The sequence below is a fragment of the Lichenostomus cassidix genome, chromosome 21, assembly GCF_008360975.1.
Source record: "Lichenostomus cassidix isolate B80296 chromosome 21, HeHo_3.0, whole genome shotgun sequence".
Classification (NCBI taxonomy): Eukaryota; Metazoa; Chordata; class Aves; order Passeriformes; family Meliphagidae; genus Lichenostomus; species Lichenostomus cassidix.
The window spans coordinates 2,233,627-2,249,482 of record NC_139501.1 but is presented as its reverse complement, the minus strand read 5'-3'; the positions used below and the strand labels follow the sequence as shown (position 1 = coordinate 2,249,482).

General features: G+C 42.4%; 1 protein-coding gene across 2 annotated transcripts in view; it reads left to right on the top strand.

Annotated features, from left to right (window-relative positions):
• GNB1 (G protein subunit beta 1) overlaps positions 1-3,115 on the top strand; it is a 34,781-nt gene extending 31,666 nt beyond the window's left edge. The window contains exons 11-12 of one of the 2 annotated variants that reach the window (XM_085080104.1): positions 897-1,008; positions 1,359-3,115. In XM_085080104.1, coding sequence (XP_084936230.1) covers positions 897-1,003 — 107 coding nt within the window. In that variant the 3' untranslated portion in view covers positions 1,004-1,008; positions 1,359-3,115. Of the gene's footprint in view, positions 1-896; positions 1,009-1,355 lie in introns of both variants that reach the window. The other variant, XM_085080103.1, reaches the window with a different exon arrangement.
• The last annotated feature ends 12,741 nt before the right edge of the window (positions 3,116-15,856 follow it).

Here is a 15,856-nt window from a genome sequence, read left to right as displayed (position 1 = left end):
TATTAAACACTTCTGTATCTTCTGATAATGCCACTTCTGTATTAAACACCTTTGTGGTTCTGTGTTCAGTACAAGTCTCTAAGAGTTCTTGGTGCTGATTTTGTTTTACCAAATTGCAGCACTTACTATTGTTAGTAGAATGAGGAGATCCTCTGAGCACTAATTCATGAAGAAAGATTAATTTCAAGTCCATCAAGAATATCTTGGCTCAGTGCTGTGGACTGGAAAGAGCTTGAACATAATTAGGTTTTCTTTTTACCTCCTTGAAACTGTTAAATTAAAGGGGATAGAGGAAAATGTTGTCTCCCTTAATTTTTCTGTTTAGTGTCTCAATTCTTTTTTTTAATGGTGCTATAATTGAATTGTATTAGATCTCCATATTGACAAATAGATTGTATGGAGGAGTTTGTCTTGTGAATGTAATAAGAGAAACTGGGATGAAAAATGCTTTAGAGTTCATAACACAATTCAGTTTAACTTCTGGTTTTAAAATAGAATTTTTTACAAATGTAAAAATTTTTGTCAAATTCAGCTGATCTTTATCCCTGTGGTGAGGAACAAAGCTGTGCATGGCTATAGTACATCTATTGCTGTGACATTGTCAGAATATTCAGGGCTGTCACTGCACAGCTCATGAGAGACCAGTAAAGGTCATAATATGGGGAATATAGAAGGAAAATTTTGGAGTAATGCATTTACAGAACTACCCCCTTGTTAACCTACCCATATCTGAGTCTGTGCTTGTAAAACCAAAGGCATTTAAAAACTCCAGCCATGTTTGTTCAGGATTTTTGACTGTATAGTTTAGCTAATCCAAACAAGCCTTGGTGTTACTTGAACCAAGACATGAAATCATCAAAATAATGCCATTTATTTGTTCTGTTCCCCATTTCCAGGTGTCCTTGCTGGTCACGATAACCGTGTCAGTTGCTTAGGTGTGACTGATGATGGCATGGCAGTGGCAACAGGGTCATGGGACAGCTTCCTCAAGATCTGGAACTGAAGTAGGTAAGTACCCAACTCCTCAAGGCTGCTTTGAGGTCCAGAATGCTTTTTCCCAGCAGTGCTGTTATTTGGTGCTGCAGGCTTTTCATTGAGAGTAGGAAAGTCACTGAGTAAAAAAACCAAACAGCTGGGTGTTTTAGAAGACCATTAGTTTAATGTATGCATTGACATTTTTCTGGTGGCCTATTTTTGACATACTTCACTTTCCTGTGTGGGTTTTCTGAGTAAATAAACCTCTTTGGGAAAGGGTGGGATAATGACTGGATGTGTCAGTGGTGGGGAGAGCAGATTTTGCCACTTGTTTGCAGTTTAGCAAAGTGCAACTCTCACCCAATGTTTCTGTGTGCCAGAAGAGCAGCGGACTCCACGACTGGAAGAAGTTTCCAACGGTTGAAAATTAAAAACGATAGCATATCCAATCCAACCATACTAACTCGGACCCCCATCCTCCCCAACTTCAAAGGGCAAGATCTTTTCCGTCTCCTGTTGCTGAAATGAAGAGCACAATTACCTTTCCAAGAAGAATTTCTGTGTTGTAAGCAAAATGAAATTGTGCATTCCTTTTGGGACCATTTCTTTTTTTTTTTTTTTTTTTTTGTCTTGAGAATTAAAAAAAAGAAAAAAAAACGAAACACTATCATAAAAGCATGACCAGAAAATAAACTTGAGCATAATTGTGAAACAGTTAGCTTTCACTGTAGTTTCCAAGTTGAAGTTAAGGACTTTATCTCACACACTTGCAAATTTTAAAGTCATGTTTGTAGCAGGATTTTTTTCAAGTTTCCTTTTTAAATACATTTCCTTATGTATTTAATTGAGCAAAACAAGGGAGTCCTAGCCCAGAGCACCTGGGGGTTGTTAACGCTGTAAATTTAGTCCCTAATTTTTTTTATTTTTATTTTCTAGTATCACAGATAATTGTTGCACAAAACTTGGCATATATAGGATAATGTTAAGCAGTAAGGTAACCAAGCACATGCTGTAAAAGGTAATGAATGCTTGTTTAAAGAATCCTTTCACCTTTTATGGATAACAAATGCAATCCTTGGTCCCTCCTGCCCCCCCTTTTTCACCACACTGATTTTTTTAATCTGTTTTGGTTTTGTCCACTTGGAAGGGCAGTTTATATATCCTAACACTATCCTATAAGTCTCAACAACCAGGAATCTCTGTTTTCAAAAGAGACCTATCCTACACTTGGGTATTGAGTCAATTCTTTGTGTATGAAATGATGTACAAATCAATGTTTTGAAAATAATGATCTTGAACTTTCTAAGTTAAACAGAAAAAAAAAAACCTTTTTTGATTGTTTGCCATATTGGGTGGGTTTACTCTTAGAATCGCATGCTGTAGAAATGCTAAAAAGTGCATATTGGACTAAGTCCTTAGATGTTTTTTCTTTGAAGAAATAACCTGTTTAAAAACTGTAACCATTGTCGCTGTATTCATTTATTGTTGCTACTCTGTGCATAAATCTATGAAGAACTCCAGTACAAAGCTATGCACGTTTTGGAGTAGCGTGATAAGTCACTTTTTTTTTTTTTTTTTAAAAAAAAAAGAAGAAAAAAGAAACAGCCTGTTCAAACAATCGCTGTCAAAGATTCTGGGGTGTGGGAGGAGGGAACCTAGACCATCTTCTTTATAAATCAGTTCCTCACAGCCAGTTCCTCTTGCAGGATGAGTCCTTTGCATCTGATCAGAGTCATTTTTGTAATGAGCAGGTTTTCCTGGCTTTCTTTTCAAATAAAATGTTAAAAGCAGCAGTGTTTGGACAGCAGATTGTTCTGTTAAACTTTCCTATCTTCTCACTGTATCCAGAAATGCTCCTTCCTAGCAGCAGTAGTAGCTTTTCTCCATTTTGTTTTTTCTGCAACATTCTGTACAAAAATGTGCTGTAATTGTGCGTTAGGCCTGGATTTGGCATAAAAGATGAGTTCCCTCTTACTCTCTTTCATGAAACTACTCTGTAGAGCTTTCTCCACGCCCTGTATCCCTCTTCACCTTTTGTATTTAATTTTAAAGTCAGTGTACTTCAAGAAAGCTGGATGCAAGATAGATACTATATTAAAATGTAATGTTATTTAAGATGTAATAAAGCAGTTTGACATGAGTTTTGACTGATCTGTTTTGCAGCTTATTGTTCAACATGCAGAAAACATCTTCTGGCAGGATTTGAGTTGTGAAATAAACACAAGAGGAGGAAATGCTGTCCACAGACAAATGGTTTGGTGTTTTTAAATGGTTAATGGTTAATTATTGGGCAGAATATGCTCTGAACTCCAAATTCATGGAGCCACATGGTGCACATCACAAAAATGCTTTGTGCAAGAGGAGTGGAACACCTGAAGTAGGAAATCAAAGCGAAACACTGAGTAACTTTTAAAACTTTTGTGTCCTTTAATAGGAAAAGAATTGAGTGGAACATCTTTGTTTACTGCAGGAGAGGATCTGACCACAGCAGCTCTGTTGTCACTGTTAGATTGACAGGGTAAGAAGTCATTTTCATGCTCAGTAAGAACAAAGTCTCCACAAGGCAGAATTTTATGTAAAAATTTTTTTTTAAAGTATTTAATTCCCAGAGAAGCAGATTCCTGAGACGAGGTGTTGAAAAGTAGTTAGTTCAACAGCTCAGTTGACTTGAGGGTTTTGTTTTGTATTTTTAGTGGGTAAAGTCCCATCTCTTGTTCTGACCTAAACAAAAGTGGATTTTCCCTCATTTCACATCAACCAAGAGAAATTGCAATGCCATGGCTTGGTCACATACCAAACATGGAAATTCTCAGCCTCAATGGAGAGGTTTTTAAAAGCTGGGAGTATGGAAAATATGATGGTGACATTACTTAACCAGCAGCCATTAACTAACTGTGAGCACTGGGCTTTTGGACTGCACAGGACTGGTAAGTAGCTCATGGCTGGAAATGCTTAAAATTGGGAATTCTGATTTAGTGGTTTCCAATTCCAAATGGTGTGGCTGGTTTTTGTTTTTTTCCCACTTGTGGAATATTTTTATTCCAATAGATGTTTCATATGTGACTCTGCCTAGTCTGTAATAAAATCAATGTTTTACCTTCCTTAATCTCAATCTATGTGTTAAATTTCTGTGTCCTGCTTGTGCTGGCAATAAAATACCTGCCAAGACAGTGACTTCTTGTGTCAAGAGGCTGATTTGCAGCCCTTTGTGATTTTTTTTTTTAAATGCAAACAATTGCAGTTGCCTCTTACTACTCTAATTTTCGTGTTAAATATGAAATTCTATTTGATATAAACCTCTCTCAGTCTTTGTGTGCTCAGTTGTTCAGAGAGCTGCAACTGGAGAAAAATGGGTGTGCAAAGGGAGCAGCACTGAACTCTTGAGTCTGACTCTGGGCCAAAACTCTGAGTTTTGAATGCCTTTCATTTCAGGATGTACCCAAATCCAAATGCTTTATGTAATTTTACCTACAAGCTTTTCCTGGAGGCATTGAAAAGATTGTGACGTGGAAATAGATGTGGTTCCAAAGAACAGCTTCCCCCAGCTGCTGGTGAATTTCTGGTTCAAATTCCATGACCTGAGAACACAAATCTGGGAGAATGGGATTGGAATTCTCTCCTGGAGTTTCAGGGAAGGAGTGGAGGAAGAGACCCAAAGATCCTTAGCATTTTCTGTGCCACTCATGGCCTTTAATTTCTTAGTGAATTAAATAAAAGAGCTGAGCTTCTACTACCAACAACAAAAAAATTGAGTTGGGCATTCTACCTTTTGACCATTAAGTCCCCTGGAGTGTTTTAAATCAGCTGTGAAACACACTTAAAATGACTGATTGAATCACGCCCTATAGGAGCTAAAAATAGAATAATCTGGTTTCTGGGAAGTGGCAGAGTAAATAAAGAATAATAAAAGCTGTCAGCCATGCTGAGTTTTGTGTGACTTGGTCTGAAGCAAGTCAGGATCCTGTGTGGTTTTATGATTAACACCTTCTGGTGTAGGTGTAACCATGAATTCAGATTGGAGGGGAAGGAGTAAAAGAAGTGACTGAAGAACAAGTTCTAACAGCAGCTGGCTATTTTTGCATAGGTATGTTCTCTTTATTTAATATTTGAAAATCTACCTCTGCTTTAACCATCAGGCTACTCAATAATCTGAGCTGAACTGGTCTTTTTACATTGCATTCCAAGGTATGTGAAAAGTTAGATTTGTTCTATTTCAGGGCTGTGTGAGGAAGTTTGAAAAAATCAAACCCTGGATTTCCATTTCTCTCTTCCAGGACAGGGATACCTGGTGCATTCCCTGTCCCTCCTGCAGGAATTGGCTCTGTCCCATGGCAATTCCCAGAGATGGAATCACATCTGCTCTCCTGCATGGCAGCTGCCAGATGGGCTTTGTCTTTGCTATCTCAACACCATTGCTTTGGCCCACTGAACCTGAGGAGTTAAAAAATTCCTGCTCTTCTCCTGGGTGCTGTGCTGTCCTCACTGCCCCTTGAGCCTGAGCTGCAGCTGAATGGGAATCCCTGGGGCTGGAGAGCTGAGGGCTTGGAGCCCAACCTGCCTGCAGGCTGTGCAGCCTTAACTGCCTGGGTTAAAGCTTCTCTCCAGGAAATGCTGCTGGGACAATCTGCAGTTCCCATTTCCTGGCAGGAGGTGCAACATGACTGGCAGATTCCTGGCCTGGCCACAGGGCCACAGTTGGAGCTGGGCTTTGCCTGCTCAGTCTGTAACCTGCTAGTGCAGGCAAGGGAAGAATTTCCTCCTCTAGCACTCACTGTGGGTTAAATCAATTCAGTGGAAGCAGGAAAGCTTCAAATATTGATCAGTTGTGGGGTCCCAGATCAGGAGGTGATGTTTCCTTTTGATAAGCTGGGCTATTCAGAGGATGTTCATTTAGGGAAAGGCAGGTTGAGTAATTCTGAGATTATCTGCTCAGCTTTTTCTTCTGATGTCAATATTAAAAACTCTCCAATGAGTATTTTTAAATAAGGGATAGTAACTGCATTTGTAAAATTATCCAGTATCTCGCTTGGCTGGGAAAAACAGAAGCCATAGAAATGTGAATAAAACCAGAGTGAACTCATTGTTTGGAGAGCTGGCTGCTCAAAACTCGCCCTTCAGGAATACAGGCCCTGCACAATACTCATTCAAGTAATTCCTGGCTTAACCCAAGACAATTTTGTCATAAAATAGAACAAAGAGAATCTTCCTTCTTTAATTATTCATAAGCCATTTGCTCTGGCTGAGTGCAGTGAGATGTGATTGACCCTGAGAGGGAATCGGCTGGGGAGCTGGAAGTGCCAAATGAAAAGTTTATTCGATGTAACAGATTTTAAAATGGCAAAATAGATAAGGGAGGGGAAAGTCTGTTAAAAAGGGGTGAACAAAAAAAATCTGTTAAAAAGGCATTGAAGATGGGAAAATGCTGAGTTCCCAGGAATGTTGTCTGGAAGCACAAACGGTGCAGCTCCATCTGGTGGTACAAAACCCATGCAATGGGTGGTCAGTGCAGGGAAAACGTGTGACAAAGCAGCCTGGGCTGAATTTGGCTGCAGTTCGTGTTCTGCACAAGGACCACTCCTTCCTGCGTCTCCAGGGTCCTCTGAATGTGTTCAGATTTTTCCATAAGGCCTTACAAACAAAACAAGCTTTTCCTAATGTTTACTTGCAGAGGGATTTTCTTTCCCAGTGTTTTATGTAAAAACCTCAGATGGTGAAGATGGAGAGGTTAAGACTGAGGCAGAGTTAACTGGAGCAGGGTCTCTTGGACAGCTCTAAATCCAAGTTTAAATCCAATATTTCAAAAGGATTTCCTGCACTCCTTTCCAGCCTCTCTCCCCCAATATTCCTGACCTCCCTCTCACAATTTTTGCCATTCTCTGTCACAGCCCTGATCCAAATCCCTGCTCTTTTCAGCCTTTCTCCTCTGCTTGAGGTAGGAATTGGGATCTGAAGTCCCTAATGAAGATATTTTGATGGGCAGGATACTTGTGCTGATCTCAGCCTGCCCTGTGCTGCTGTGCCAGGGAAGTCCCTCTGCAGTGAAAATTTGGATTTTGCTGTCACCCCCACTCCTGTTGCACCTCATAGAACCCATCACATGCATTCCAAACCCCTGTTAATAAATTAAACATATTTTAAGATGCATAGGATTCTAATATTCAGGGTTTTTTCTCTTTTGCAAAATCAGGATTGATGTTGAGTGAGGAGCAGTAGGCAGCGGCAGCAGCAGCTCCTTTCCTACCCTGGCTGGTGCTTGGCAGGGTGAGTCATCCTGGAATAACACGTAACTGCATATATTTATCTCAGCTCCCATTGATTTTTCACCAGAGTTCCTTATCTTTGCTTTATTGATTTACTTTCTGGGATATTATAAGCAAAACTGAAACAAGGTCCAATGGGAATAATCATGTCTGATCCTTGGCTCCCTGGAGCTGTTGCTTAATCCAATGGGAAGAGGCAGACAGGATTTAGAGTGAATGGGAGACAACATCTGACATTTAAAATTACTCAAGCTTTATAACCCTGAGTTATTTTTTTCGGTGTTCTCTTCCACACAGAAGGTGCTCAGAACACCCTGTTAGTACCTGAGAGTCTTTTTCACCTTGGGAAGCCAAAGTTCATCTCACCTTCTGCTAATGGAAAAATGACAGTGACAGTGGATGGTATTAGCTGGAATTGAAGGCCACCCTTCTGGAATCACTGAAAATCCAACCTCATACCAATTTGTGGTTTTCTTGTGTTGAAGAATTTAGCGGTTCCTTCCACCCTGAAAGCAACAAAAAGCAGGGGAGGGGAGGAGTTGTAAGGTGAGACATTGAGCTCCTCTTTAGAGCATCAGTTCCACCTTCCCTCTGGCCCCTCCAGTTTATTTCAGAGCCCAGGAGCTGTTGAACTGCTAAAATAAAACTGCTGTTCCTTGCCTTGAATGAACAATAAGTATTCAAGGAGTGACAGCTCTGGGAGTGATGGACACCAGTTTGCACTAATGAGAGATCTGGGAGCTTTGCCAAGGATGACTGCATCACTTAATTGAACAATTCCATATTTCATCTGCCTCTTGCATCAGACATGTGTTTAACCCACTGCAGTCTGAAATCTTGGCAAATCTTGGCCCAGGTGACAGAGTTGCCCAGGGAATGAGCTCTGAGTGAACTCTAAAGGAAACCCAAAGAGCCAAGAGCCTCTCAGCACGGAGAAAATGAATGAGATTCCTTGGCCAGGCTGATGTCTGTCAGTGGCAGCTCTAAAAAGTGATGTTGGAATTAAAAATTGGTCCTGTTGAGCCATTCAATCTCCCTCCTCCCATGGCTTACTTCAATCAAGTGATAGCATCAGACGTGGCAGCAGGAAATGGAGCAATTACAGATAGACCTCAAGGAACAGCTTATCAGAACTGAAGGTTAAACTTTTCATAAGCAGAAGGATCATTCCTGTTCTTTGAAGCCTGTCACTGTTCAATCCACCAAGAGTAACTTAACCAGAAATACCAGATGGGAGCCAGGCAGCCTCTGACCTCAGCTCTGATCCTTGGAAAGTGAAAGCTCCTCACCGACTTGTAGAGCTTGAATTAACAGCTAATTTCTCATTCTCCACTAAAAAATAAATCCAAACTCTTGGGCATGTTTCATGGTGTATCAGCTGTATTCACCTTTAGAGTCCTAATTATTCTGTCAGGTCTTGAACCAACTGGAACCAACCTCAGCCATTAAAACATGGCTGGGAAACAGACAGTTAAGGTACCTCTGCTGAGAACCCCAAAACCCTGCTGTCCTCATGATGGTTTTGAATAATTCAACTTATTCATACGCTGCTTCTAGTGCCTCACTGTTAATATTTTGAATGGGAAGCAGCAGCACTGGCAATAGCAGCAGCTTGTTTGCTTTTGCAGGGTGAGGTTTGCAAAGAAGCCTCTTCACCTGAACCATTTTTTTTTCCCAGTAAGAAATCCATTGTTAAATCTGTATGTGCCCATTTGAACCCTTCTGCCACCTTGATAAAGCAATTCCTGCATCTCTCCAGTTAAAAAGGCAAAACCTCCCAAAAGAAGGATTTAATCACTCTCCTGTAACTGTAATATATTTGGGTGTGAGCCAGAGGCAGCACAGATATTGTTAATTTTACAGTTTATTCCAGTAGAGAGCATCTCAGGAGCTGTGTCTGGATGAGTTCTCCACGGGACATCCTCTGCAGTTTTAGCACAGGGATTTCTAAGCCAATCCCTCCTACTCAATCCTGGTTTTATGGTGGTGGTTGAGAAGCTTTAATCCCATGCAGTGTGGACACCCAGCTCTGCAGAGGGAAGCCAAACCATAAAATAATTGTCTGGGCTCTTTGAAAAATTACATAACTGTGCAACTTCATCACGTGGGAAAATGCCTTGGATCTTTCCCCCTTCTCCCTCCTTTTCCATGTCACAAAGCCAGCAACTTCCATCATTAATCCAGAGCTGTTTGGGGTCCAGTGGTGGAACAGGCTGCAAGGGAATGGGATTTGTGTGCCTCAAACCCAGGCTGGGGATCCTGAGCAGTGCATTAAGCACTAATTCACAGCAGTGCCCTGCATTATTTAGGAGCTTTCCTTGCATGAGTGGTCAGGTGGAAGCTCTTCAGCTGCTGTGAACATCAAATGCTGCTTTTCCTGGGCTTGTAGGACGTTTGGGGGCAGACTTACAGGATCTAGTCATAACTGTGTAATTATCAGCTTAATTATATCAAAATAATTTGATTTCTGGTCGCTTAGGTTGAAATTTTGGGTTCAGTGGGGTGTTTGACTGAATGGGCTTGAACTCCTGATTTTATAGAAGGAAACAAATATGAGATGCAGGGAACAAGACCCTGAAGTTCATCAGAAGCTTTTTAGCTGTGGATTTTGCCCTTTGCTGGTACATCTGTATTCACAGATAACAGAGCAGGGCACGATGCAGCTCATCAATAATCAATCAATAACTGCTCCTGATCAATAATTTCCCTCCTTTGGCAAGGTGTCTTCCCATGAGGAGCCAGAAAACCTCACCAAATCCACCGTGGCGCTGGATAAAGGGACAAAATTCGCTTTTTTTCCGGAGAACGTGTCCGTGAGAGAGAGAGAACCGGGATGCGGCTTCTGCTGCCACCTGGTGCTGGCGCCCAGTTTGGCCGGGAAACTGGTCCCAGTGATCCACAAACCAAATTTAAGAGTCTTTCTCGACGCCTAGGCTTGGCCCAGAGGCAAATGAGACACCAAAATATAGGCTGGGAAAATAGAGGAGAAATTATGAATATATAAATATATAATATAGGAATATATGGCACTGGTCCCAGTGGCTTTGTGGGGTGTGTATGAGCTTAAAGGACATGCTAAGATGCCACTTTGATGGAACACAATGAGCAAAGACCAGTATTTCCCCCATGCATTATTTATAGCAGGAAAGATCCCCCCAGAGCACGTTTTTCACAGTGGTTTGGGGATGTACAGCTGCTCTTGGCAGGGGATGGTTACAATATTTTTGTAAAACCTACATTACACCTCCTGCTATGTCCTTCTGGCCCTCTTAGGTTTCACAGGGCGAATGTGAATTTTCTGTATCATTTATAGACATGAAGTGAGATGAGGAAGAATTATTTCCTCTCTACTAATCAATCTTTGCAGCCAATGCATAAAGGAGCAGCAAACCCAACTTTTTGTGTGTTCCAACCTAAAAATGACCTACAATTGTCTGGGAAAGACAAAACTGATATGGCTGTGCTCTCACAGAGGTGCAGGGAGCAGCATTACTGACCTCAGGGGAAAGGTCCACCTTTGGTGCTTGAAAACCTTCTGAGCTAAAAGAAACCCTTCAGAGCTCAATTAAAATCCTCAGTGAAGAGCTTGGGCTGATCCCAGAAGCAGCAGAGGGCACTGCTGCCGTTCTGACAGGAGCTCTTTCCTGATTCCAGGATTTCAGAGAAACACAGAATAGGCTCAGTGGGAAGAGGGTCAGGAGTCCAACTCCTGGCCCTACACAGGACAACACCAAGAAGTGCCCAGCTCTGTGTGGGGTTTGGAGCAGGGTTTAGGGCTGTGACAGCAGCAGGAGCTGCACCTTCTGTGCCCAGCTCTGTGTGGGGTTTGGAGCAGGGTTTGGGGCTGTGACAGCAGCAGCAGCTGCACCTTCTGTCCCCAACTCTGCCCTGGGGACAGCAGTAACAGAGTCCCCATGGCTTGAGCACCTCTGTCCTGAGGGGTGACTACAGCTGGACATGACAGGGAGAAAACATCCTGAGGAATGTCTGACCTCCTGAGGGATCCCCAGGTGCTGTTTGCCTGGGGATTTGGGAAGGTGACGTTGCTGACCTGCTGCCTGAGTGTTTGCTTTCGCAACAGGTGGATGCTCAGGGAGAAAACAGGAAGAGGAAGCAGGATTTGGGATCAGCCACGGCACCTGGGAATCTGGGATCGTGAGCACTGCCAGGACTGGGAATGATAAAAAGGTTTCTTCTCCAGCAGTAGAGGGAGAAATTGGAAACTGCAGGAAACTAAAAGGTATCTGCTAGGTTAAAAAAAACTACAATTTTTGAGGGAGTTAAGGATGGGGAATGAGGTGGAGACATCTGCTGGGAGAGGTCAATGTGCATCGATGTTATTTTGGATGATATTTGGATGATTTTTTGCAGGTTTTTTAAATAGCTGCCTGGCCACAGAATTAGGAAAATCATCCGTGAATGAAGAGAGAAGGTAAATAGGTGTCTAAGTGTCACTCGTTAGTAACCATGAGAACAAATCCGTCCTACCAGAAAACAAATCTGTCCTACCAGAAAAGAACTTTTTTTTTCTGGTACTTCTTCTAATAAAATGTTTTGGGGAAAGGAGAGGCTTCACTGGGGGTCACAGTTACTCTCAGCCTTCTGTCTGAGGCAGCAGGACCAGTAATTTCACTCAGGCTATTGTAAATGCAGGTGCAGAGCTCCTGAGTGTGTCATTCTTTTATCTGAAAAATTACCCTGCTCTTTTCTACGAGGAAAAAGGATCATTTAACTACAGTGCAGGCTGTTCTTTTAATATGGGGTGTTGGGGAGGTATATTTCCTTTTGTACAGAGGCAAAGGATATCTGCATCACCTTTCTGAGAATTGGAACAAAGGGGGTGAATGGGAAGGGTTTCGAATGCATCTGTGATCTGAGCATCTGCAAAATACAAGGGAGTTGAATACATGAAAAGAAGAAGTTAATAATGCTGGGCTATAGAGAATTCTGATGCAAATGAACCAGAAGTTGGCAGAGACCAGTCCCTTTTCATTTCTGTTTTTGACAGTCACAAGAGTGTGATGTAAGGCTTATATTCAGAATTAATCCTACCTTGTGCTGAAGCTTCTGGATTCCAGACTGATTTCCTCTGCATTTGTGTTGTTCTGATCGTACCAACTGTTTTGATCTTTCTGTTTGCAGAATTAAATTTAATTTTTCCCTTTGCAGAGGTTATTTTTCTCATTAAGCATTAATTCTGTCTCATCAAGTCCACGTTGTGTTGGCACTGGCCAACACTGGTTTGACTCTCCTCTTGGTGAAAAACAAGATAGCAAATTGGATCCAGGCACTTAATTCTGAAGATCTTTCATCAAGATTTTAGGTTTTTCAACAAGAAAACTAAATTTTTTTTTAAAAAATTGTCCTGGTAATATCAAGTCACTGGTCAGGATACTTTCTTGTGCTATCAAATAACTCACAGGGCAGCACAAACTTGAAGAAGGGAATAAAGAGCCTTAATTACAAGAAAAAAATAACAGAGGATGGGCAACTTTTTTAACCCAGGAACTGTTTGGTGGGGTTTTTAACTAGCTTTTCATACAAGGCTGTTGTGTTTGATAAGCCAACGACTCAATGGAGCTGAGCCACACAGAGAGGTGCAGTCAGTGACTTTGCTGATTGGGGACAACAAAGCTCTTGAACTCAGAACTGCAGCGTCTTAGGGCTGCAAGGAAATTTTTGGTAATGACCAAGCTGCAAATTGGCTCCCTGGTGGCTCTGAGAGCAGAAATTGGTGTTAACTCCTGGTGAGCTAAGGAGGATCAGCCTCCCTGCAGGATGGCTCTGTGTGTTTGCAGTACTCCAAGAACTCAGGTCCTACTGAGCCCTTTGGAACAAGAACATGGCATTTCCCACCTGCCCAGAGCCTGCAGTGATAATTCTTTTCCCTTGCCAGCAACAAAAGCAGGGTTTGGCCATTTTGCTTTTCCTGTCACCTGTTGAACATGTGCCTGGTGCTTTTTCAGCCCATTCCACAGCTGCCAGTGCCTGGTGACACAGGACAACAAAGAGCAATCCAGTGCAGAGGAACCATCTCACTCTTTTATTGTCACCCCCAGGGCTGTTTTCAAAGTCTGGGCAGTTATGAAAGCTGGTGACCCAACTTCCTCTGCTCTCACAGCAGGGTGTTTATCTTCCTCGCTCGACTTGGGTGACTTCTGGCAAGGAAAAGCTCCACAACAACCAGTCTCCCCACTATCAAGGGCCAACTGGTGGCTGGAGTGGCAATTCCAGTATCTTTTAGCAGTTTGTGATGCTGTTGGGGTGTGTTCTGATGATAGTCCAGGTGGTACAAATAAGCCCATTTCCTTGAAATACTGAGAGCTGGAATGCTGTAAAGAATTCTGACATCTCTCCTGTCTTCCTGTTATAAATGTTGGAAGCACTGGCTCATGGGCCAGTTCCCACACCTCTCCAAATTCCCACACCTCTCCAAAGCAAAATTATTTTATAGAAAACCAAGAGGTTTTCCCCACAGTTCCCTTCAGTCTCTCCACTCAGAATTGCAGACAATGTTGACTTTGCCAATGGGAAAGTTTAGCCTGGTAAAGGTTTAAGGGGTGTTTGGCTTTCAAGGGATCCTACAGAAAAGAGAATTAACTCCTCTGGGCTGCACATCTCGCTGGGAACTTGGTTTAAAATCCACTGCTGCAGGGCTGAGCTTGCAGAAGCCTCTGGGAAACTGAAGCAACCAGAAGCTTTTAAATTTTCCAGCTCATCAAGCTGCTTTCCTAAAAAGAATCGAGGTCTGCTGTGAACCAGAATCCTTCCTCAAAAGCATCCCCAGTTTTTCTGGGAACAGTGAAATGGTGTGATGAGTAAACCAGTTTTTAAAATTATTTTATTTACAAGTGGAAACCCATCAAACTCAGAACACTTCTGAGGCTCATGCAACGATGCATTTCCTGTGTCAGGGAGAGATTACAGTCTTGACAAGACTGATAAAGGGGAAAGTAACTGTTTTTATCTGTTTTGAAGGCAGAAAAGCAGACTCCATTAGTTACAGAGCACCTCCCAAACACCCCAAGCCATCCTCCAGGAGTCTCTCTCCTCCTCATCCTGCTTCAAGACAGGAGGTAAGTCCTGGCTGCATATTTTGATGCACTTCTTCATGTTAGATTTCTCCAAAATCTCTCCACTTCTATTACCTAACTTTCCTTGCCTGCTCTCAGTCCTACCCTGACACTGTCAAGGATGATCTGGGGATGGAGTGTGGCTATTGGGCCAACATTCCCAATCGCTTATCTCAGATTTATTTAATGTAGCTCAGCCTCAAAACTGGGACAATGACATTTACATAACGATTGGAGGTGTTGGTAATCAGCCTGAATAATGAAAAGCATTTCCCTGTGTTTATGTCAGTGTGTGTGACCATTGAGAAATCATTTATTTGTCACATTCACGTGCCACCATCTCCATCAGAATTTAGGCTTTGTGGTACCTTTTCATTTCTCGTGATCCCTCAGGAACTCTGAGTCATCAGAGGCTGCTTGATATTAAGGTTGAGAGGTAAGAACTATGTTCTGCAACCCTGTTAGATGTTAATAGAGACAATTTGCTAATTGCTTCCTGCTCGGTGGAAATGCCTCCCGCTGGAGGTAGCTTTGGGGTGTAGGTGGAGGTTGAACAGAGCCTCTCTGTCTCAGGCACATCTGTGCAAGTTGTCAAACAACAGCATTTTTGTTAAATTATCTTTTTTGCTAATCTAACTCCATATTTCTAGGAGCTGAGAGCCCCAGCAGAAAAAAAAAAAAGCAGAATGTTTTTGTGTTCATTCCTCAAGTTACTGCCAACATTTCTCTTTATTTTCATCCCTGGGAGAAAGGAATCACAACCTGGGTTAGTGCTGAGCTCCAGTGCTGTGGTTGTGATGTTGGGCTGGACAGGCTGAAAAGGGACCTAAAACTCTTCTCTTTTTCTCTTTTTCACGTCCCTTCAGTCTGTGGAGGGAAGAGCTGTCACAGCCTGGGACACCCACCCTGCCACCCAAGCAGAGCTCCCAAGGTCGCTGCTGAACTTGCCCAGCTCAGATCTGCTGTTTTAACTGCAGCCCTTTTATAAATAGGACAGGCTCAGCTGCTTAGCAGTCTTATCTCCACCAATTACCAGGGATAAGTGCTCCTCGTGCTGCAGGGTTCAGGCCTCTTACAAAATATTGAGCAACAGAGGGGAAGTCGCTGCGCTGTGGGAAGAGCAACCTGCGGCTTGAAATGTTTATTTTGGAGCAGCCGATGTAAATTGCTGTGGCTGCAGTGGGGATTTATCACTTTCACCCTGGTGGATTTGGAAGAATCCATCCCAAGGATTCTCTGAGGAGAATCTGCTCCTTGGTCAGTGCTCTGTGTCTGAGCATCACTCCTGGGTTGGTTTTTCACTGCAGAGCAATGCTTTGCCTCCCTAAAGCTGAATTCCTGCCTAGTGTCATCTTCTGGTGTCCCTTAGCACTTGGAGAATCCCTTTCAGCACATTAAAGGTATTTGAGGCTCTGAGATATTCACCCCATAGAATATTTGTTGTTGCCTTAATTCCTCACTTGCTGGTCTGCAGAAAGACGGACAAAAGAGAAATTTTAGCTCAAAATCCTGTACTTTCAGGAGTGGTGTAACACAGCCAATGGTATT